The 22,372-nt window shown below is 51.8% G+C and overlaps 2 protein-coding genes and 1 long non-coding RNA gene across 7 annotated transcripts; 2 read left to right on the top strand and 1 right to left on the bottom strand.

Annotated features, from left to right (window-relative positions):
• The first annotated feature begins 407 nt into the window (after positions 1 to 407).
• Positions 408 to 13,832, top strand: Psmd3 (proteasome (prosome, macropain) 26S subunit, non-ATPase, 3). The gene is made up of 12 exons (NM_009439.1): positions 408 to 791; positions 3,336 to 3,526; positions 3,788 to 3,925; positions 5,532 to 5,668; positions 8,317 to 8,507; positions 8,770 to 8,873; positions 11,237 to 11,351; positions 11,433 to 11,552; positions 11,659 to 11,762; positions 11,992 to 12,147; positions 13,217 to 13,267; positions 13,377 to 13,832. The coding sequence occupies exons 1-12, from the start codon at positions 584 to 586 to the stop codon at positions 13,452 to 13,454; spliced, it is 1,593 nt and encodes a 530-aa protein (NP_033465.1). The 5' UTR covers positions 408 to 583; the 3' UTR covers positions 13,455 to 13,832.
• Position 13,833: 1 nt separating this feature from the next.
• On the bottom strand, positions 13,834 to 19,364 carry Gm38985. 3 transcript variants are annotated; one of them, XR_003949769.1, is made up of 4 exons: positions 19,291 to 19,364; positions 18,636 to 18,952; positions 18,267 to 18,372; positions 15,065 to 15,666 (listed from the first exon to the last, which is right to left on the bottom strand). It is a non-coding gene; the product is annotated as a predicted gene, 38985 (long non-coding RNA). The 3 variants fall into 3 exon arrangements; XR_001780319.2 differs by lacking the exon at positions 15,065 to 15,666 and adding an exon at positions 13,834 to 14,129 and having other exon boundaries at positions 18,267 to 18,952; XR_880201.3 differs by having other exon boundaries at positions 18,267 to 18,952.
• Csf3 (colony stimulating factor 3 (granulocyte)) lies at positions 18,037 to 21,485 on the top strand. 3 transcript variants are annotated; one of them, XM_030245517.1, is made up of 6 exons: positions 18,037 to 18,087; positions 18,214 to 18,387; positions 18,882 to 19,530; positions 19,880 to 19,987; positions 20,234 to 20,380; positions 20,656 to 21,485. In XM_030245517.1, the coding sequence occupies exons 3-6, from the start codon at positions 19,165 to 19,167 to the stop codon at positions 20,812 to 20,814; spliced, it is 780 nt and encodes a 259-aa protein (XP_030101377.1). In that variant the 5' UTR covers positions 18,037 to 18,087; positions 18,214 to 18,387; positions 18,882 to 19,164; the 3' UTR covers positions 20,815 to 21,485. The 3 variants fall into 3 exon arrangements, with proteins under 3 accessions (XP_030101377.1, XP_006532191.3, NP_034101.1); NM_009971.1 differs by lacking the exons at positions 18,037 to 18,087; positions 18,214 to 18,387 and having other exon boundaries at positions 19,167 to 19,273; positions 19,358 to 19,530; positions 20,656 to 21,483; XM_006532128.4 differs by lacking the exons at positions 18,037 to 18,087; positions 18,214 to 18,387 and having other exon boundaries at positions 18,766 to 19,530.
• The last annotated feature ends 887 nt before the right edge of the window (positions 21,486 to 22,372 follow it).

Raw genomic sequence — 22,372 nt, forward strand, 5'->3', positions numbered from 1 at the left:
AGAGCACGAGCCTGGCGGATTTCATTGGGGACCTGACCCGCGCAAACTGGGAGAGCTTGACCGGGGCGGGGGTTAGGGGGGTGGAGAGGAATCTGCCCGGCAACTCATGATGTCATCCCCATCTGAGCTCCGATAGGTCCTACCCACTTACATGTTAGAGTCTGTTGTAGCCCAGCTTGGAGTCTAAAGTGACCTCTCGCGGACATCCAAAGATGTACACTAGAGAGGAAGATAAAATCACCACTCTCAGGTCCCACAAATTCCTGCAGACTCCTCCCAGTTCCTAGAAGGTCCGCCTTCATCGTTTCTTGAAGACTCCTCCCACTTCCTAGAAGATCCGCCTTCATCGTGCACCTCGGCTGTTGATTTATTTTCCCTCCCTGGACTCGGCCATCTGCTCGCCATGCCTGGCATTTCCCAGAAGCCCCAGCGCCGGGAAGGAGTTTGCAGCTGCTCGGTCATCGTGCGGCCCGACGCGAGCCCGCGCTGGTGTGCAGGCCCGGCTCTGTGCCTGGTCTCTGGTGTGAGGGTTTACGCGAGGCCCCTGCTTCGGTCCCCGGACTAGGCCTCGACCCCGGGCGCCATGAAGCAGGAGGGCTCGGCGCGGCGCCGAGGCGCCGACAAGGCAAAGCCGCCGCCGGGAGGGGAACAAGAACCGCCGCCACCGGCCCCCCAGGATGTGGAGATGAAAGAGGAGGCAGCAGCTGGGAGCGGCTCCACGGGGGAGGGAGACGGCAAGGCAGCTGCGACCGAGCACTCCCAGAGAGAGCTGGACACTGTCACCTTAGAAGGTACGGGAGCCCACGTCGGGGTCGTGCCGCGATCACCGGTGACAGCGGCCAGGGTGATGCGACTTCTTGCTGGGACCTCTGCGTAGCCTCCACCTACCTTGGTTCCTTCGGTCAATGGAGCTGGGGTCAGAAGTGCCCGCCCAACCACCCTGACTCCCTCGACCCCAGCCGATGACCGAACCTGTTCTCCAGTCTGCGGACTGCTCTCCTCCTCTGGGGTTGCATCTTAGTCTCACCGAGCCTTTTCTTCAGTCCTTCCCAGTGATCTACTCCATCCGACCGATTCTAGCGCCTGTTATTGCTATGTAGAAAGTAGCATTTGTATTTGTGTCTAGAGAAACCAGGGTAACAGATTACACTAGCCTCTTAGTTTAAGAGTTTATAAAAATGGGTTCTGTAGCTCTAGGCTCCTTTAGCAAACTCCCTCGGAGAGCCATTTCTACCTTCTGCCTTCCTTCTGTAGTTGAAGCATCTAAACTAAAAGTCCCGGTGCACTTTTCCACTCTCTTAAGGACCTTACCCCTCCTTTCCTAAAGAGTTCAAGCACACGCACGCTTTTACTTCTGAATCAGACCCCCTCCCCCCCCACCCCTGCCTTCTTTCTCTTTTAGTTTATAATGCCTACCTGTGGCCCCGACTCCTATAAGCCAACACCAGAGACCCGTTCTCAGGCTCCTATTGTCCCCTTGTCCCGCTTAAGTTGCTCTTTTACTTTTTCCACTTAGTATATCTTGTCCATGTGCGCGCGATGAGACTTTTCCGGGTGATCTGTAGTTTTTTCTCTCTGTGTGTGTGTGTGTGTGTGTGTGTGTGTGTGTGTGTCTCAACTGCACGAGAAACTACTTTAAAACATGGTGATAGGCCAAGTCATGCCCTGAGTTGTACTTTTGAGTGTAAGTATGTATAGACTGCATCAACTCCCATTCTAAACTTGGTAACAAGATCTGTATACAGTAAAGGTCTTCTTTCCTGAAATAAAAGTTTCCAGTGGCAGAAATGTCACTCAGCATCGTGAAATATTTCATGGTTTGTATTCACTGTAGAAATTCTGGAACATGTGAGCATTTTAAAGCAACAGGGAGAAACTTTTAACCAGAGTTGACATATTTCCTCGTGTATTTTCAAACTGCTCCATAATTGAAATCACTTAAGTATTCAATTTGGATCAGGGCATTCGTATGTAAAGATATTGTCATTTTCTTTTTGTTGTCTTCATTTAATACATCCATGAACATAGGGTTCAACTTATGCAAGAAGCATTTGTTGACTACTTAGTATAGTGATGGAGATTATATAAAGTCCAGAATCCGTTTCCCTGTTTGTGTGGGTGAATTAATAGCATTAGCTGTTTTGTTTGGGTTATTGTGAACATGGGAGCTCATGAGCTGTGCTAGCACATGATAGAAATACATGGTGGGCCCTCCATACATAGTCGCTGTAACTGTAGCAGTTACTGTCACACGCGAAGCACCCGTTGTTAAGTGGGCAGTGAGACTCAGAGCATTCTCTTAACTGCTGCACATCTAAGTTCTTCTTTTTTCTCATTTCTTGCTCTTTTAAGTAGTTTTGCAGTCCTCACTATTCCAAAGTTTTCAATCTACTTTTGTAACTACTTAAATATGGCTTCCCAGAATTTGTATACCTAAGTCAAAAAGGGTAAACATGTTTGAATTTCAGTGTGTGTGTATGTGAGTGTGAGTATCTTATCTGCATGTTTGTAAATGCACCACCTGTGTGCAGTGCCCACCAAGGCCAAAAGAGGTCATCTGATCCCCTGGGACTCTAGTTATGGGCAAGTGTGAGCCACCATGTGGGTGCTGGGAGCGGGGCCTCTGGACAGAGTGGCTGATACTCTTAACCACTGAGCCATCTCCTTACACCCCAGTTCTAAAGTTTTTTATATTGTCCTAAAAAATCTGACTTACAAATAAATGTTCTTTTCCCTACTGTTTAGGTTGCCACTCTTTTAAATATTGCTAATTTATGAGTATAAAAATGGTTCTGTTTTTAGATTTTTGAATGCCACCAAAGCACAGTCCTCCTGTCTTTAGGCGCGTTGCCATCCCTGGTTGTGTCCACGTCCACTTTTGTTCTGAAGTTATGGCAGTAGTTTCTCTTACCTGGTTACAGAAACTCTTTGTGAAATGAGATGTGAGTCCGGTTGTATCGTTGCGTGTTTCTTTTCAGAAGGCTTTTTTGTGGTTACACTCGTGGTGTGACGTCCCTGTGTGAGAGTTCTCCATTATTTACAAAGCCTCCCCATGTTTTGAGCTCTGGTGAATCTCCATGAGTTTCTTCTACTTTGTTTCTCAGCTGTTTTCTTTTCTAGGCCTTCCTGCTGACCTCTGCCCTATCCCTGCCCAGCTAGCTTTTTCCTTGTTTCCTGGTATATCTGAAAATTGGTGTGCCTCACCCACAAATATTGCTTAGCCCTATTGGGCCAAAAAGGGTAAATGTACACGCCACCCCCTTTGTAAGACACTCCATGGAACTGTTCCCCAAGGAGTTGCAAGTCACATCTTTTTCCTCTCTGGTCCTCTGCAGACATCAAAGAGCACGTGAGACAGCTAGAGAAGGCTGTTTCCGGCAAGGAGCCTCGGTTCGTGCTGAGGGCGCTGCGGATGCTGCCGTCCACGTCACGCCGCCTCAACCACTATGTTCTGTACAAGGCTGTGCATGGCTTCTTCACCTCCAATAACGCCACTCGAGACTTCTTGCTACCCTTCCTAGAAGAAGTGAGTGGGGCTAGCTTCAGGGGTGTCTGATAGAATTTGCAGGGATCTTGAGTGTGGTAGTTTCCTCCTTAAGTCAGGACTTCTATGAAACTCTTGACCTTGTTATTGTACTCTATTGTTAGCCTCTTGGCACTCCGGGAGCGGGAGAAGGACTGTCTTTAGTTTTGTCTGCTCAGCATCTGGCAAATTCTCTGTGTATCTTGGGGAACACACGGTGAGTGCCCAGCAGTAAACTCTGTTGTTTGCTCTGTCCTCTCCCAGCCCATGGACACAGAAGCCGACCTGCAGTTTCGTCCTCGCACAGGAAAAGCGGCATCAGCGCCTCTCCTGCCTGAGGTGGAAGCCTACCTGCAGCTGCTCATGGTCATCTTCCTGATGAACAGCAAGCGCTACAAAGAGGTACCCAGGATGCAGTGGGCGTGATTAGCAAGCCCAATGGGGCTCTGGGGGGAGATGAGCTCCAGTGAGAGGCTCACTGGGGACTCTGGCTCTCCATCTCTCCAAGCCAGGTGTGGTAGTGCACACCTGTGACCCCAATGCTCAGAGGCTGGGACAGAATACAAATTCAAGGCCAGTCCAGGCTGTATAGTGAGATCATGTCCCACATTTGCACAAAATAAACTTGAAACGTAGCTCTTTGAGAAATGACAGCCAGGCGGTGGTACATGCCTTTAATCTCAGAACTCGAGAGGCCGTCGCGGGCAGATTAATATAGGGCACATGCATATACAGATAAAATAATCACTTTTCAAAATCATACATTTAAAACGCCAGCTCTATGAGGTTGGAGAGAGAGTGCAGCCATTAAAAGCACTGGCTACTGGTACAGAGGATCCAGGTTTGATTCCCTGCACACAGGTGCCAGTTCACAGCCATAACTCCAGCTCCAGGGAATTCAACAGTCTCTTCTGGCATAGGCACCAAGCAGGCACTCTTACACACAAGAGAAAAATAAAATGGAAACCTCTCACTTGTGGCCGGAAGCGCATCCAGTAAGGCACAGTGGCTGCTTTCCCTGCTTGCGGCTCTGCCTCTCACCAGAGTGGGCCATCTTGCTTGACATGCAGAAATGACAGGAGCCTCTCTCCCTGCTGTTTCGTTCTTTTTCACCACACTGTTTTATTTGTTTTCTAGATAAAATTTGTCTTTTTACTGTATACAGTTGGGTTTACTATATGTACACACAAGGGTTTTACTGTATACACTGAAGGATTTACTCTAGGTTATATATACACTGAAGGTTATATACACTGAAGGTTATATACACTCAAGATTGTGCAGCCATCAGCACTAACTCCAAGGACACATTGCTTGCTCCAGCACAAAACCAATGCCTGCCATCAGTCATTTGCTACCCTCGATCTACCCACAAGCCACCAGTGTGCTTTCTGTCTCTTTGGAAGATTTGCTCCTTGCACTTAATGCAAAGTTTAAAGATTATGCATGGGGTAATGGCATAGCATGGACCAGTGAGCACGCCATTCTGTGTTGTTGTTTAACTGAAGGTGGAGCCTAAGACTTAATGTGTGCTGGTTCTGGGCGGTGCACTGAGCTGTACTTAGCCTGTTGTTTTGCTTCGGTGATTTGCTCTGTGACCCAGGGTGGCCTGAGACTTGTGCAGTCTGGCAAGGGGATCACATCTTTGTGACTGGCTGATATTCTAATGAATATGTCTTACTTTGTTTATTGTTACTATTTCTTGTTTAGTTCTGTTTTGTCAACATTGTCTCCCTCTGGCCCAGCCTAGCTGCCCTCTGGATCTTCCTTCCTCATCCTGCAGCCTGCAGCGCCACACTTGGTTACTTATGCATTCTTCAGCTACCAAGAAATACTGGGCTTATTTTAAATGGTGCAGGTCCCAGCGTTTGTCCATAGGCTTTGTGTGCAACTCTTTGCAGTTCTCTTGGATATGCACCTAGGAACAGAATTGCACGCTCATGATATTTCCTCTGTGACTTTTGGAGGACTTACACTTGCTTCTCTTTTGCCTCCCGACCCCTGCCAGGCACAGAAAATCTCTGATGACCTGATGCAGAAGATCAGCACTCAGAACCGCCGAGCCCTGGACCTCGTAGCTGCCAAGTGTTACTATTATCACGCCCGGGTCTATGAGTTCCTGGACAAGCTGGATGTGGTGCGCAGGTATGGGGAGTCAAGGTCCCCGTGGGATCAGAGCCCTGGTCATCACTAGTGCAGAGGTGTGGGTCTGGAGAGAGTGAGGAACAAGTGGGTGTGAGGGTCTGTGTTAGTCACTGTTCTGCTGCTGAGAGGGGACACCATCACCCGGGTGCTGTATGAAGGAAAACATTTCACTGGGGGCTTACCTACAGTTGTGGAGGTTTAGTCCATGATCGAGACAACTTGTTCAGGCTGGAGCAATAGCTAGGAGCTGCGTCCTTAGCTGAGGGGCTGGGGACTGGCGTGGGCTTCTGAAATCTCAGTGACATGCTTCCTCCAACAAGGCCACGCCTTCTAGTCCTTCTACGTCTGTGACCTCGTGCCCTCCTGGTGACTGAGCGCTCAGGTATCCAAGCCTGATGGACAGTCTGTTCAGTCCACCCTGGGGGGCCCAGCAGGGAGCAAGCCCTGTGCTGAGGGAGTGGCAGCTGTGGGTGAATAATGGGCTAACCTGGGTGAACAGTGGGCTAACCTCTGGGCTTTAGAGAGCTGTCCCCTGTCCTCTGTCACCCACAGGAAGAGAGGGTTGTAGATGAGTTCGAGGTCAAAGGTCAGCTAGGAATGTTGTAGCTTTCTGTTCAAAACCTCCTACTGCCACCCCTAACCCCACCCCTGCACTCCTAAACCCCTCCCCTACCCCTGCACCCTTTAGAAAAGTCCTCGGTAATTTCTGAGAGCTGACATTGTTGCCTCCTCCTCTCATGGCCTCAGCTGTCTGCACTTGCCTACACTCCACCTCCTCTTCTTCCTTGAGCATACCAGACATGCTCCCTCGGAGCCTGCGCACCCTCCTCCTGTCTACCTGGACCCCTCCCCATTTTTTTTTTTTTTTTCTTTTTTGGTTTTTGGTTTTTCAGGACAGGGTTTCTCTGTGTAACCCTGGCTGTCCTGGAACTCACTTTGTAGACCAGGCTGGCCTCGAACTCAGAAATCCGTCTGCCTCTGCCTCCTAAGTGCTGGGATTAAAGGCGTGCACCACCATGCCCGGCTCCTCCCCATCTTCTTCTCTTTTTTTTTTTTTAATATTTTTTTTATTACATATTTTCCTCAATTACATTTCCAATGCTATCCCAAAAGTCCCCCATGCCCCCCCCCCCACTCCCCTACCCACCCATTCCCACTTTTGGCCCTGGCGTTCCCCTGTACTGGGGCATATAAAGTTTTCGTGTCCAATGGACCTCTCTTTCCAGTGATGGCCGACTAGGCCATCTTTTGATACATATGCAGCTAGAGTCAAGAGCTCCGGGGTACTGGTTAGTTCATAATGTTGTTGCACCTACAGGGTTGCAGATCTCTTTAGCTCCTTGGTTACCTTCTCTAGCTCCTCCATTGGGGGCCCTGTGATCCATCCAATAGCTGACTGTGAGCATCCACTTATGTGTTTGCTAGGCCCCGGCCTCCCCATCTTCTTAAGTCCATGGTGCCCTGCAGCCCAGCTTGGTCTGCGTTGGCCTGGGCCAGTGAAATACTTCAGTGGGTAAAAATCCAAACCTGACTTCCATCTCTCAGATCCACATGGCAGAAGATGAAACCAAGTCCCAAAAGTTGTTCTCCGACCTCCAGATTTGTGCTATTGCATACATGCACACAAACACACATGGCACATGCACATATTTTTTTTAAGTTTCTTTTTCTTTCTTTTTTATTTGTTTTTTAAGAATTACTTATTTATTTTCTGTATATGAGTACACTGTCACTGTCTTCAGACACCCCAGAAGAGTGCATCAGATCCCATTACAGATGGCTCTGAGCCACCATGTGGTTGCTGGGAATTGAACTCAGGACCTCTAAAAGAGTAGTCGATGCTCTTAACCACTGAGCCATCTCTCCAGCCTCACACATTTTTTAATGTAATAAATTTAAAAAGCAACCAAACACTAAGTCCAGGGCCTATTGATGATGGTTCAGTGAGTAAAGACTGCTGCTGAGTTTGAGGGCCTGGGTCTGAACTCTGGGTCTTAGGCTATGGACTGAGAGAACCAACCCTGCAGGCTGTCCTCTGCCCTCGTGTCTTCACATAAACAGTGTAAGGAGGAACGGGCTAGAGTGACACCTCGGCTGCCAAGGCCCAGGCTCAGGCTCATGACCCAAAGCAGAAGAAAGCAAGGCCACAGCGCTCGCCTTCGGTGTCCCTGCCCTCTTCCCCTGATGTCCTCCTCGCCTCTGCTGCCATCTGTCCTGCCTAAACCACATTCTTGACTTAAGCACAAGTTTTGTCCGCTCTAGAACAGTACCAGACCATAATGAATATTCGTTAAATAGGACAGCTCAGAGTTGTGTTTGAGGCTTTTCATAGTTTGTTTTGGAGACAGGGTCTCTCTGTGTAACTCTGGCCGTCCTAGAACTAGACAAGTAGACCAGGCTGGCCTCAGCCTCACCTCCACCTCTGCCTCCTGGGTGCTAGGATCAAAGGTGTGCGACACCGTGCTTTTGTTAAGTTCTTTTTGAGGCAGGTTCACTGTGTCACCCTGTCTGGTCTGAAACTCTTTGTAGATCAGGCTATCCTTAAACGCATGGAGGCTTTCCCCACCTCTGCCTCCCAAGTGCTGGGATTAAAGGTGTGAACCATCAAACTTGACCTCGTGACATCCCTTTGTCTTTCCTTCTCAAAGCTTCTTGCATGCCCGGCTCCGGACAGCCACCCTGCGGCACGATGCTGACGGACAGGCTACCCTTTTGAACCTCCTGCTTCGGAATTACCTGCACTACAGCTTGTATGACCAGGCTGAGAAGCTGGTATCCAAGTCTGTGTTCCCTGAGCAAGCCAACAACAATGAGTGGGCCAGGTACCTCTATTACACAGGTAAGCAGGGCTGAGATGGCTCAGGCTCCTTGGTGCAGACTCTTCAGGGTTGGTCTGTTTGGTGTAGACGGCCCTCATCCCAGATAGGCACATGAGGGACCAGGTCACAGCTTGGGCCTGCACATGGGATAATCTACAGATCATCAGGCAAGCAAGAGATGCAGAATTACAAAGCCCAGGTGTTTGCCCAAAGAGGGATAATTGTGGTCGTGGTCGAGGTGGATCACACACTCTTTGACCCACTCTCCCCCTGTGCCCCCAGGGCGAATCAAGGCTATCCAGCTGGAGTACTCTGAAGCCCGGAGAACGATGACCAATGCCCTTCGAAAGGCTCCACAGCACACAGCTGTTGGCTTCAAACAGACGGTGAGCCATGGTTACCATGTTTATCTGGTACCCTAAGGTCTGCATCCCTGTACTGGAGCTGGAGCTTCTTGGGCCATCCTGAGGCTGCCTCGGCTATCAGTGTCGGAGTTGCCAGCGACACTTCAGCTCCTCTGCCAGCTTACGGCTTTTGTTGAGATGAGTTTGGAATATTCCTGATTCCCGGGAGTTCCCAGAACTCGCAGTCCTTCTAGGCATGGGCCTGGGTGGCGTTGATAAGCTCAGGCTTTTCCATATTCCCCGTCTGTTCACAAAGCTGGGGGGCTTGTGTGCACTTCAGAGCCCTCGGACATAGGTGCTCTCTCTCTGGGTTGACCTGGGTGTTGAGCACCATGAATGACCAGAAAGGGAAAGAATGTTGCTGGAACCATCATGGGCCTGTGCATCCAGCTTTGCATCCAGCTCTTCAGCTCTAGCCTCTGTGCCTGCCTCAGCATGGTACCAGCCGCCATTGCTCCCTTCTCAGGGTGGGAGAGCGCTGGAGATGGGGCAGAGCGGGCCAACTTGTTTTTAAAGAATAAGAAATCTTACATTTGAACTGGTTTTTGGAATATTGGGAGGATTTTCTTCACACAAAGGAATTTCCAGACACATGAGATACAGGGGCAGCCTGGTAGATTGCATACAATATAAGCCACACTAAAGTTTCTTTGAAAAGTCACTAAGAGGCAGGAGTGGTGGCACACAGTAATCCACGTACTCCACATTTGGAGGCTGACACAGGAAGGAGCAGGTGGAGTCCAGCCTGGGCTACATAGTGTAAGACCCTGTCTAGAACAACAAAAAGCACTACAGGTACAGATAATGAAATAGTGTGTCACGTGCTGATGAGGTAAACCCCACATCTCAAATAACACGGGAGGGGGCATGTTTCCTTACATGTTTCCTTACAGTGGTGTCTGGGCTAGGGTGGAGCCCAGCTGGTCATGAGTCTTGGCCAGTGTTCAGTGATGAAGCCTGGGACGGTAGAAGGGGAGTGTGTGTGTTCAAGGAGAGGGTCTGTGTGGTGTGTTGTCGCTGTCTTCTCCCCTCCCCCTGCCCCCTCACAGCTTATTAAAACACAGGTATAGTGGGGCATGGGGCCATAGCTGTACACCTAGGCACTCAGGAAGCCCAGGCAAGAGCAGTGCACAGTTGAGGCAACTGGACTGTTGACCTGTTGCTAAAGAAACGTGTGGTGTGTCTGTGTGCCTGTCTGTCTCCCTCCTGCCCACCCCCCCAAGACACAGTCTCGCTGTCTATCCCTGGCTAGCCTGGAGCTAACTGTATAGACCAAGCTAGCCTCTGCCTCCCAAATGCTAGGATTAAAGGGGGGTGCCCCGGTGTCTGCAGTTGCACTGTTTCTGGGGCGCCAGTGCTGCTGCCCGTCAAGAACTGACTCCACTAATGCAGCAGCCTCTCCTCCATAAACCGTAAAAGACATAAATTTTGGAAGCAGATCTGGGAGGATTAGGAGGAGGATGGGGGGATAAATATAATCAAAATAAAGAAATGATAAAACTATAAAGTAAGCAGAAGCACATATATTGGACCAGGCTTCATGGTACAGGTCCTATTCCAGCACATGGGAAACTGAGGTAGGATTGTTTCTAATCTGTAGCAAGTACAGGGCTAATGCAGGGCTAACTTGAGCTATATAACCTAGACTGTATAAGGAAACCCTGGGTTTTTTGAAAAGGCAAACGTATATTTGTTCCCTTTCCACTTCTGAGGTGCAAAGCCTACCAGGAGTCTTCCTGGACTAACATCACAGCAGGGCCGGGCTGGGCTCTCCTGGAGCCCCTGGGGAGGGTCTGAAGGCTCCCCTTAAATATCAGCATCCTGACACGCACTGACGGGCCACTCCAGCCTCCACTTCTCTCTCCCTCTCACTTTTTGGTGTGTATGTTGTCTGTCTGTGTCTGTGTGTGTGTGAGAGAGAGAGAGGATCTCCAAGAACTCACATGTAGATAGGCTGGCCTCAGACTTACAGATCCACCTGTCTCTGCTTCTCGAGAGCTAGGCTTAAGGGTGTGTGCCATGGATTTGTGGGTTTCCACAAAGACCAAAGCGGGTATCAGATCTACTTGAGCTGGAGTCACAGGGCAGTTGTAAGCCACCATTTGGGTTCTGGGGACCAAACTCCTGTCCTCTGCAAGAGCAGCAGATATTTATTAACTCCTGAGCCTTCGCTGCGCCCTCTCTCCCTTTTAAATGTAGTTTGCCTGCCTGCTGACTGTGTGTGCATCCCAGCCTGCCTCCCTCCCTCCGTCGTCCTTGCTATGTCTGATCAGAGCCCAGGCACCGTTTTTTCCCTTGCCCACGGATGTGCCCCGCCCACTGTGCTCCTGTCACGCCCCATGCAGGTGCACAAGCTTCTGATCGTGGTAGAGCTCCTGCTGGGGGAGATCCCAGACCGCCTGCAGTTCCGCCAGCCCTCCCTAAAGCGCTCCCTCATGCCCTACTTCCTTCTCACCCAAGGTAAGGCTGCTCCCACAGCCCTGCCCGGGGCCTGCTGTGGGTGACCATTTACATCAGCTAAACCACCCTGTCCCCACACAGCTGTTAGGACAGGAAATCTTGCCAAGTTCAACCAAGTTCTGGATCAGTTTGGGGAGAAGTTTCAAACGGATGGGACCTACACCCTGATTATCCGACTGCGACACAATGTGATCAAGACAGGTACGATTTGGGTCTGAACAGGATGCAGCTCTCTTTCTGAGACAGGTGGCCTGGTGGGTCAGTGGGTGGTGACCATCACTGTCTCCCTCTCCCCCCCCCCCCCCAGGTGTGCGCATGATCAGCCTGTCCTATTCCCGGATCTCCCTGGCCGACATCGCCCAGAAGCTGCAGCTGGATAGCCCAGAAGATGCAGAGTTCATTGTCGCCAAGGTGCGGTTGGCCAAGGACGTGACCTTCCTGCCTGTTACAGGGGCAGGAGTAGGAGGGGACTTGCCAGAGGTTCAGCAGTAACCCAGTCTCATCAGGAAATGCCAGTACTGTAGCAAAGCCAGGAGCTTGCCAGAAAGGAGAATGAATCTGGGCGTGAGTGTTAGGACAGAGGGCCTGACCAGCACAAGTCTGACAGGAGGTGACCTTTCCTCCCTTTGGGAGCCCATAGGCCATCCGGGACGGCGTGATTGAGGCCAGCATCAATCACGAGAAGGGATACGTCCAATCCAAAGAGATGATTGACATCTATTCCACCCGGGAGCCCCAGCTGGCCTTCCACCAGCGCATCTCCTTCTGTCTGGACATCCACAACATGTCTGTCAAGGTGAGGCACCCTCGGCTACTGCTGGGCTAGTCGGCATTACAGCCCTCACCCCCCCAACCCCCCTGAAGTCCTCAGGGATTAGTACCCAGTCCCCAGCCGGTGTCTACAAACCACTGATGTACGGTGGGGCCACAGGGACAAAAGACTAAGCCAAGGCTCCATAGCCCCGGCCAGCAGGACTGTAGTGCCTTCTGTAGCATGTCAGGGATGTCGCCAGGAAGGAGCAGGCAGGGTTCCAAGTTTGCTCGGTCCCCTCCTCTGAGTCTGTCTCTGCCTGTGAGACATAGGAATTGCTGTCTGGCTAGCCTGCGTCAGGAGTTGCTGAGACTGAAGTCACTTCACACTGGGGAGCACTTGGCCATGCTCGCCTGTATAAAATGAGGGGTGGCCTTTAGTTCCCCAGAAGACCTAAGCCCTTCTCTGCCTAACCACTGAGTTTGGTGCTGTTCCCTCCTGGTGGTCTTCCTTACCCCAGGGGCCAAGGTGTCACTGCCTTCCTTAAGATCTGGCAAAACCCACTGCAGACATGTGAGGGTCTTTAAGATCCAGCCCTTTCTGTCCTCACCTTTAACATCTGGTAGTAGAAGAGTCTACTTCTAAATGAGTGTGCACGCACCGGGCGTGGTGGTGCACGCCTTTAATCCCAGCACTCGGGAGGCAGAGGCAGGTGGATTTCTGAGTTCGAGGCCAGCCTTATCTACAAAGTGAGTTCCAGGACAACCAGGGCTACACAGAGAAACCCTGTCTCGAAAAACTAAAACAAACAAACAAAAAAAAGATAATGGTGCACGCCTTTAATCTCAGCACTCAGGGTGGAGGCCGGTAGAGCTCAGTGAGTTCATGGACAGCCCAGTCTACATAGTGAACTGCAGGACAGCCAGGGCTTGGTAGAGAGACCCCGGTGCCTTTACATGGATGGATGGATGGATGGATGGATGGATGGATGGATGGATGGTCACTTCCCGCTAGACAGGAGAGAAAGCATGGCCCACCATGTTCAGACCCTGGTGTCTGGGACATGCGAAGGCCCAGTGATTCCTGCTTCTCTTTCTCCACCTGCTATTTTCAGGCCATGCGCTTTCCTCCCAAATCCTACAACAAGGACCTGGAGTCTGCAGAGGTGAGCAAGAATCAAGGGTGGCCCTTTTCAAAAGGGAAGTGGGAAGGAGCTGGAGGGCGGGGCAGGCAGCCCCTTCCTTGGGTGAAGCCCTCAGCCCCTCTCCTTGCAGGAGCGGCGAGAGCGGGAGCAGCAGGACCTGGAGTTTGCCAAGGAGATGGCGGAGGATGACGACGACAGCTTCCCCTGAGCCAGGCCGGGGGAGGGGCGGGCTGAGTGGAGACTGGCTTTTTCTCTTTTCCCTCAGGTGTCCCCTGCCCGGGAAACTGTTCTCCGTTTCCCACACACGGCTCACAGACTGCATATGTGCAGGGGTCAGGGATGCTGGGAGCCAACCGTCCCCTTCTTGCTACCATGCCTCTCTGTAGCTGGTGACAGTACCCTGTGGGCGGGAGAGAGGTGGCAGCCTCCAGGAGGCAGGGTCCTGCCTCATGGTGGTGTCGGTGGCAGGAGGGGACGGACAGAACCATGGATTAGGGTGTGGACTAGGGCCTGGAGTTGGGACACGTTGGGTTCTATGTTTTTGAAGCTTCAATTATGATTTTTAAACAATAAAAAGTTCTCCAGAGCTCCTTGTGCACGGTGTCAGTTACTCTGTGGCACTTACTTGATTGACTGCATGGTTGACAGGCCCGAGCGGCTTTATTTTTCTTGGCATCTTAGCCCCAAGTGTGATCAGGATCCAGCATATCTTCAGGAACGGAAGCCAAGGTGAGGTGAGCCGAAGTCAGGAGGCTTGGGGCTCTCACGTGTTGGGTACATTGATGAATGCCCTAGGCGGCTGTGCTCCTGTCATCAAGTAGAGGACTAGACTCAGCCTCCTGGCTGGCTCTTCAAATCAGGAGCCTAAACTTCCCAGAGGCTCCTAGGGGCAAACAACAGGAATGGAAGTCAGTTGACAGAGTGTTTGCCAAGCATGCATAGAATCTTGGTTTGAGTCCCAGCACTGCACAAACCAGGCTTGATAGCGCAAGCCTGTTACACCTAGCATGGCATCAGGTGTAAGCGCAAACCGGGCTCCATGAGACCCTGCCTCGGAAAAGTCAAGGATGAGCGGCTGACCTCAAGCGCTGTGCACAAGAGAACAAAGCCTGGCGGGGTGAGAACAGCCTTTACCCAGTGTATTGTGGGAGATGGCTGACCACAAAGAATCGGGGGTCAGGACGGGGCTCCCCAGCTCCTCAACCGATCCCAGCTGCACCTGGCAAATGTCCCAGCACTGACGACAGTGGTCTGCTGGGTCAGTGCACTTAGGCCTGTGTTCTGGATCACTACTGTGTCCCTCTGTCCCTGCTGAGCTCTCTACCACCTGGGTCACCTGGCAATCCACTTCTTGCTTTCCCAGTCCCGCCTTCCACCTTGCCAGCCTGTCTGCCTCACCGGTGTAGATCCGTGTCCCTGCTCGGGGCCACCTAGTCATGTTTTTCTGAGCAGTGGTTGGTGGCAGAGCCTTGTCTTGCCAGCCTGTCTGTAGGCTCCTGAAGGGATGGGCCTCCGTGGCCACCCCAGTGCCTGGCATGCTATTCGGGCTGGTGTAAGTATTGTGTGTTGGAATGCACACAGACACACCTCACCAGCCTCAGATTTCACTCCACAGGTTTTGGCCTTTGTTTTGGTTCCTGATCCCAGTCCTGGTCACAGTGACCCAGCATTGTTAAACCTCCAATGCCTAGAGCCATAAAATGCATGAAGTTGTTTCTGTGAGATGGGACTCCTTCCAGCCCTCCGCTCTTGCAGATCTCATCCTGTGTCCAAGTTGTTCATGCCTGAAGTGTTCTGTGTTTTGCTTTTTGAGGCAAGGTGCATGGCTAGCTGGGAACTCACCACACAGACCAGTCTGGCCTTCCTTAAAATTTAAGATAGCAAGGAGGTTGACCAAAAAAGATGGCTCACAGATTCAAGAAGAGGGAGAATCAGAGCATCACAGCAAAGCACTCAACCGTCTGGACCGAAGTCCGAAACTCACCGAACCAAGAGGGGGTTCACTTGGATCGGGTGGTAACCATGAGCCTGTGGTACTTAGCGGGCATTACCAGGGCATGACCCTGGATACTGGGCAGGAGAGGAAGCCGTTGGCCGCCCTGCTTGCTGTACATGCAGCTGCACCACAGGCTCAGATTGTATAACGTGAAACAGAAAAGGTGCTCACTTAAAGACCACAGAGAAGGCGAGGAAGATGGCTCAGCGGTTAAGAGAGCAGAGCGTGTTGCTCTTGCAGAGGACCTGGCTCAGCACCATGCACAAGGACGATCCCAAGGGATCCAATGCCCTCCCCGACACAGAACACATGCACATGTATGTATAGAAGGAAAACATTAATAGACATGTATTTTTTTTTTTATTAAGCCAGGGATGTAGAGTGCCTGTTTACCATGCCAGAGGTCCTGGGTTCAGTCCCGAGCCTTGCAAAAAGAAAACAGAAATTCTTTGTGAGCCTTTAGTGGAGTTGCAGCCAGCCTCTCACAAACCACCCTGTCCCTCCTTGGAGCTTCTTCAGTTTAGCCCTGCTCAGCCCCTGTGTGACTTGTCCAGGAAAAGAGGCCATTGCTCCTTGATCTTTTTTCCCCTCATATAGCCCAGGCTAGCTACACACTTGCTATGTAGCTGAGGATGTCCCTGAGCTTCATAGCTGTTTTTATTAGCATATGTAATTACAGGCTCCACTGTAACATTTCCATAGAGTACATCTAACGTGTTCTGACCATATTAGCTCCTTATTACCCCTCAGTTCCTTCCTGCTGGTCCTCTTCCTCCTCACCAGTCCCCTGTCTACTCTCCTGTTGTGTTTAGGTGATCCATAAACTTCCTTGGGGTTCCTTTTTGTTGTTGTTGTTTCAGGAAGGGGTTTCTCTGTGTAGCCCTGGCTATCCTGGAATTCACTCTGTAGACCAGGCTGTCCTATAATTCAAGAGCTTTGCTTCCCTCTGTCTCCTGGGATTAAAAGCATGCACCACCAGCCTCCAGCTCAAGGTTCTTACAATAACATGGAGGAGGAGTTATTAGAGGCATGGGTAACTTGCTATGGCTACTGAAGAAAAAGTCTCTTCTTTCCCCAGTGACCATAAACTGCTTATAAATCCCCCCAGGGGGGTAGGGGCTCACAGGCCCAGTCTCCTATAGGAAACCATCCATCACACAGCTGTAAGCTTCAGTACAATGGCCGTAGCCACGCCGTTTTCAAGAAATCTGCTGATGATGAGGTGTGGCGGCGGCAGCACAGCCCCTTCCTCCGGCCCTGCATTCTTTCTGTTCTTGTCCACGGTCCTCGCTGGGCCGTGATAGGGTGTTACAGCTCTCTCACTAATAGCTAAGCATCCAGCAGTCACTTCTCAGCGCTCTGACCATGACAAAAAGACGAGTCTCTGACCAAAGCTGACAAGCTATGACAGTAATAAACATTATTCAGATGGCAACTGGACAAGCGCATCCTATCTATCAGAACAGCAGTATAGCTTCCCTACTGGGTCCCAGGACTTCCCACACATAAACGCTGACCATGATAGTACTAGAGTGGATTCCATCCTGTGGCCTCAAATCCAATTGGGAAGTCATTGGTTACCCCTATAGATAATCCACTGTTGCACGCCGGTGGCCCTGGGCTCAGTAGTACAACGTGCAGACCCCGATAGCTGAGTAAGCATTGGCTGGCAATCCTCTTAGCAGCCTGCATACACCGTGAGGTCCAGACAGCAAGGAAGACGCTCTGAGATCACGTCCAGCTTGATTCCTCTATGTCCTGTGCCCAGAGCCCGCGGTGTCTTTGGCAACAGAGTCTGGCCACTGAGTTCTGGTTAGCAGCTAGCAGCAGTGACAATTGTTACACTATGTCGGGGCCCTCAGGGCCCCTCTCTAGCCAGGTCTGGTTCTGATCCTCCTACCTCTATTTCCCAAGTGTTGGGATGACAGGTGTGTGCCACCATGCCTGTGTTATGCAGGGTTAGAGATGTAACCCAGAGCTTTGTCCATGCCAGGCAGGTACTGTATCAGTTAAGCTACATTCTGAACGCTGCCCTCCGGTCTTTATTCTCCACTCTCCGAGGTGCACTCCAGCTGGCTGGTGCAATAGAGCAAAGGGGGCTTGTGCAGCTCATCAAGGCCACCCCTCATCTGCAGCCCACCAATTGGTAGACAGAACAAAATAATGGCAGCAAAAGATCCCCACCACCCCCTACACCGTGGCACTCAGCCTTCCTAATACCGAGCCCTTTAATTCAGTTCCTCATGCTGTGGTGACCCCCAAACATAAAACGATCTCATTGCTACTTCATAACTGTGATTTGGTACTGTTATCAATTACGATGTAAGTATCTGATACGCAAGATGTCTATCTGATATTCTATTCGACCCCTGTGGGTCTTGAGTTTGTGACATATAAAGTAGGCAGCTGTTGCCAGTTAGCATGTTTTAAGAATTAAATCTCGCCGGGCATGGTGGCGCACGCCTTTAATCCCAGCACTCAGGAGGCAGAGGCAGGCAGATTTCTGAGTTCGAGGCCAGCCTGATCTACTGAGTGAGTTCCAGGATAGCCAGGGCTATCGAGACAGAGAAAACCTGTCTTGAAAAACAAAAACAAACAAATAAACAAACAGAATGGGAATCCCTTGGCCTGTCCTCTCAAGCAGAGGCTATGTAGTTAATGTCCATGACATCTGTGGCCACCAGAGGGCACCCTAGCCCCAGAGTTGGCCCCACCCCATCAGGTATGCCTCAACATCAAAAAATGTCTATATTCCTTGGCCCCACCTTGGTGGGGGTGAAATAGTTCAGAAAGTACCAGATCGAGATGCCATCAGTCAGACAAGGAATGCCGTCCTCCTTTTTAGGTAGTAATACCCTGTTGGGACTGAGAGCGACTGGGATGTCCCTCCATCCCTACTACCCATGATTGGGCAAGGCATTTCCCTTTCTGGCCCAGTTCACAGAGGTGAAATCACCAAGGTCTCTTTCAGAGCTAACACTGGGCAGAGTTCTAGGATGGGAGATGCAGCTCCTCCTTTCTCACCTCAGCATGCATCGACTCAAGCCAGCTCACACCACTGCTACATAATGAGCAGAGATCGTCGGGACACTCCATGACCCAGCCTCCGACGCCCTCCAGATGCCCCAGACTCCACGACATCGAGGTAATGTGCCAAGGGAAGCAGAAAGGCAAGGTCAGGTGAGCCAGGAGCCCCAGAGGGTCTTGATTCATTCAAGACAGACATCCGGTTTCCTCTGGCCTCTCTGCCAGGATCCAGGGGCTTAAAGAAATGAGTCATAATGGGGGGTATTGGGGAGTTCCCAGCTAATCAGCCTGGGACAGAACGGCCTGAATGCTGGACCAATTTATTTTTATCCAAATGTGGGGCAGGCGTAGACAGCAAGACCCTACCTAGGGTGCTGTGGAGGGCTCCCAGAAAAGCAGGAGGCAGCCACCAGGAAGCTTATGGGTCTGAAAAGAGGACAGGTTCTTTCTTCTCTCGGGATGTTTGTCCCAGGTATAGGTGACTTGAGAATCACAAATGAAGGGCAGAGGGGGCTCCCCAAGCACGTCTGCCAGAGGATGGAGAGACAGAAGCAGTCTTGATCTGAGCACCCATTCTTCCCCAGGGTCTGAGTTCCTTGCTATCCCCTCCAGGGTTTCACCAGCCTTGTTGGACAACTCGGATCCAGATCCAACACCCTGCAGCGATTCAGGCCTGGGTGTGGCTGGAAGAGAGGAAGAGAGTTTGAGGGGGGGACAAGACGTCAAGGAAGGAACAGAGATTCCCCGATTTCACAAAAACTTTCGCAAACAGCTTTTCCCCAACCCCCTGCATTGTCCTGAGCTATCATCAAATTTGCATAAATCCTGGGAAGTTATTACTAAGCCTGAGTTGCCCCAGCCCCAGGTAATTTCCTCCCGGGGCCTTGATGGCTTTATGTATAAAGGCCCCCTGGAGCTGGGCCCTGGCAGAGCCCAGAGCTGCAGCCCAGATCACCCAGAATCCATGGCTCAACTTTCTGCCCAGAGGCGCATGAAGCTAATGGGTGAGTGCCCTGGTTACCTGCCCTGGGTGTGGAATGGAGAGAGGCCGGATAACAAGTGCCTCAGACCCGTCTGTTTGCTCCTAGCCCTGCAGCTGCTGCTGTGGCAAAGTGCACTATGGTCAGGACGAGAGGCCGTTCCCCTGGTCACTGTCAGCGCTCTGCCACCATCCCTGCCTCTGCCCCGAAGCTTCCTGCTTAAGTCCCTGGAGCAAGTGAGGAAGATCCAGGCCAGCGGCTCGGTGCTGCTGGAGCAGTTGGTGAGTGGGGTTGCCATAGGTGTGGAGGGAAGGACTTGGGGGGGGTAGCGGGGGAGGCAGGAGCACAAATGAGAAGAGGGCAGACTAGGAACACACAGCAGTTGACAGTGTTTGCCCAGTGTGCACAAGAGCCTAGATGGCACCCTCAGAATACTGACAGAAACATTGAGGAAGGGAACATGGGGGGAGAAGGGCACAGGAAAGAGAATGAGTAGAGACAGCAGTGGGACCTCTGGATGGGACAGTCCTTAGGGTCACTAGGAAGGTAGGGAGCTGAGAAGCCAGGAGGACCTGAGCTGGACAAAGAGCCTGGCCCAGGTGAGCACCCTCAGTATCCTTCCATCTACAGTGTGCCACCTACAAGCTGTGTCACCCCGAGGAGCTGGTGTTGCTGGGCCACTCTCTGGGGATCCCGAAGGCTTCCCTGAGTGGCTGCTCTAGCCAGGCCCTGCAGCAGGTGAGTATTTTCGGAAAAAGGAGGACCAGGAGGAGAAGGGGGAGGAGGGGGAGGAGGAGAAAGAGGGAGAGGAGGGGGAGAAGGGGGAGGAGGAGGGGGAGGAGGAAGAAGAGGGGGAGGAGGGGGAGGAGAAGGAGGGGAAGAAGGAGGAGGAGGGGGAGAAGGAAGGACTACATCCTACTATTTGGGCTCCTGAAGAGAGCAAGCATCCCAAGATGTACTGCCTAACCCTGCTATCTTCCCCAGACACAGTGCCTAAGCCAGCTCCACAGTGGGCTCTGCCTCTACCAAGGTCTCCTGCAGGCTCTATCGGGTATTTCCCCTGCCCTGGCCCCCACCTTGGACTTGCTTCAGCTGGATGTTGCCAACTTTGCCACCACCATCTGGCAGCAGGTGAGTACCATCTGGAGGGGGTCATGGCAGCACACCTGGGCACCCTGGAAGCTCTCTATATTTTCAGAGGCCTGTTTTTTGGGAAGACACCCCTCGCCCCCTACCCCGCTTCCTCCAGGCTGAGAGACAGACAGACTCTGTCCAGAGACAGACTGGGTTGGAGTCTTGGTCCTACCGTTAACGTTTAATGAGCCCCACAGGCCAACTTAACCAACTTCCCAGCACTTCCTCACCTCAAGGAAGGACTGATCCCTGACTTCATCTCCTCCCCACAGATGGAAAACCTAGGGGTGGCCCCTACTGTGCAGCCCACACAGAGCGCCATGCCAGCCTTCACTTCTGCCTTCCAGCGCCGGGCAGGAGGTGTCCTGGCCATTTCGTACCTGCAGGGCTTCCTGGAGACGGCTCGCCTTGCTCTGCACCACTTGGCCTAGACCTGAGCAGAAAGCCCTTTCCAGATAGTTTATTTATCTCTATTTAATATTTATGCATATTTAAGCCTACTATTTAAAGACAAAGACGAGAAAATGGAGCTCTAAGCTTCTAGATCATTCTCTCCACTTCCGAGTTTTGTTCTCCTGCTTAGAGCAGAGAGAGAAGGCTCTTGTGTCCTCCTGTGGAGGCCAGGGAAGGAGATGGGTAAATACCAAGTATTGATTCCTGCTGCTGCTCCAGGCACCCAGTTCTGTGGCAGTACCCCCAAAAAATCAGTGAGCCCTGCCGTGCTGAGGCACCATCTCAGGGGGGCCCAGGCAGCATCTGGTCTCCCTTCCGGGGGACAAGACATCCCTGTTTAATATTTAAACAGCAGTGTTCCCAAACTGGGTTCTTATATCCCTTGCTCTGGTCAACCAGGTTGCAGGGTTTCCTGTCCTCACAGGAACGAAGTCCCTAAAGAAACAGTGGCAGCCAGGTTTAGCCCCGGAATTGACTGGATTCCTTTTTTAGGGCCCTGCTGGCCTGGAAGTTGGAGTGGGGGGCAGAGGAGGCAGGAGGAAGCCTGGGGGGGGGGTTGGCATGGAGGGAGGCCTTCCCATCCACCCTCACCCTCCACCCCACCTGTCACTATAGCCAAGCTTGCGGATAATAAAGTGTGGTGTTCCAGTACGTGTTTTTTGTCTTCCTTCTTGGTTGGCTAATGCCTGGCTGGGGGCTGGTGAGTGGCGTGGCGTGGTAGGAGAGGACAGATAAAGAAGGCACTGGGAGGAGGTGGGATGCTCTAGCTTGCCCCGACCTCCTCTGGGTGCCATTCTCTACTAATCGATAGGGACACTAAAAATGCCCAGTGTCGCTGCCGCCAAGCCACAGCTTCTTGGGAAAGAAAAAAAACCAAAACTGATGGATGATAAATCAATGGAGAGAGGAGGGTTGGGGGCAGGCTGAGCACGTGCACAGGCCTGGTCTCTTCATCACCTATGAACAGCCCTCTGCAAAGCTGCCCACCCGGCAGAATGACAGGCAGAATGACATCATGCCTTTTACAGTTTAATGTGATTACTGGATCAGAACTCAGGTCCTGGGTTGGCTGGCTTTCCCCCCAACAAACTGTGTCCCCACAATCTCCTGCTTGGCTCACTCCTCAGCTGAAGAAGCCTAGAAGGCCTGAAGGTCAGCTGCAGGCTCCCCCGTGGCTCAGAGCTGCCCAAGAGGCTAACCTGTCACTTCCGCCCACACCACTGACTCCTCAATGCCTCCCACCACCTCCCTTCCCACAGCCTCACAGGACCCTGCCCCTGGACTCGCAGAGTATGGAAGACAGAAAAAGTCCTCACCCTCAATACCAAATAATCTCACAGGAACACGTGGTGAACTCTGGTCCAGAGGGTGGAGTGGGACTTAAAAGACCGAGACATCCTGCCCTGTACAGTACAGTGCCGTGCGGGGCCTTTCACCAGAACATCCTGCTTTCAGTGGTGGTGCCGCTGCTGAGTCCTTACCATTGCAGTGGGACTGTGAACAACGGTCCCACTCTTTCTCACCTCCTCCTCCCTA

This window comes from Mus musculus, chromosome 11 (assembly GCF_000001635.26).
Source record: "Mus musculus strain C57BL/6J chromosome 11, GRCm38.p6 C57BL/6J".
Lineage (NCBI taxonomy): Eukaryota > Metazoa > Chordata > Mammalia > Rodentia > Muridae > Mus > Mus musculus.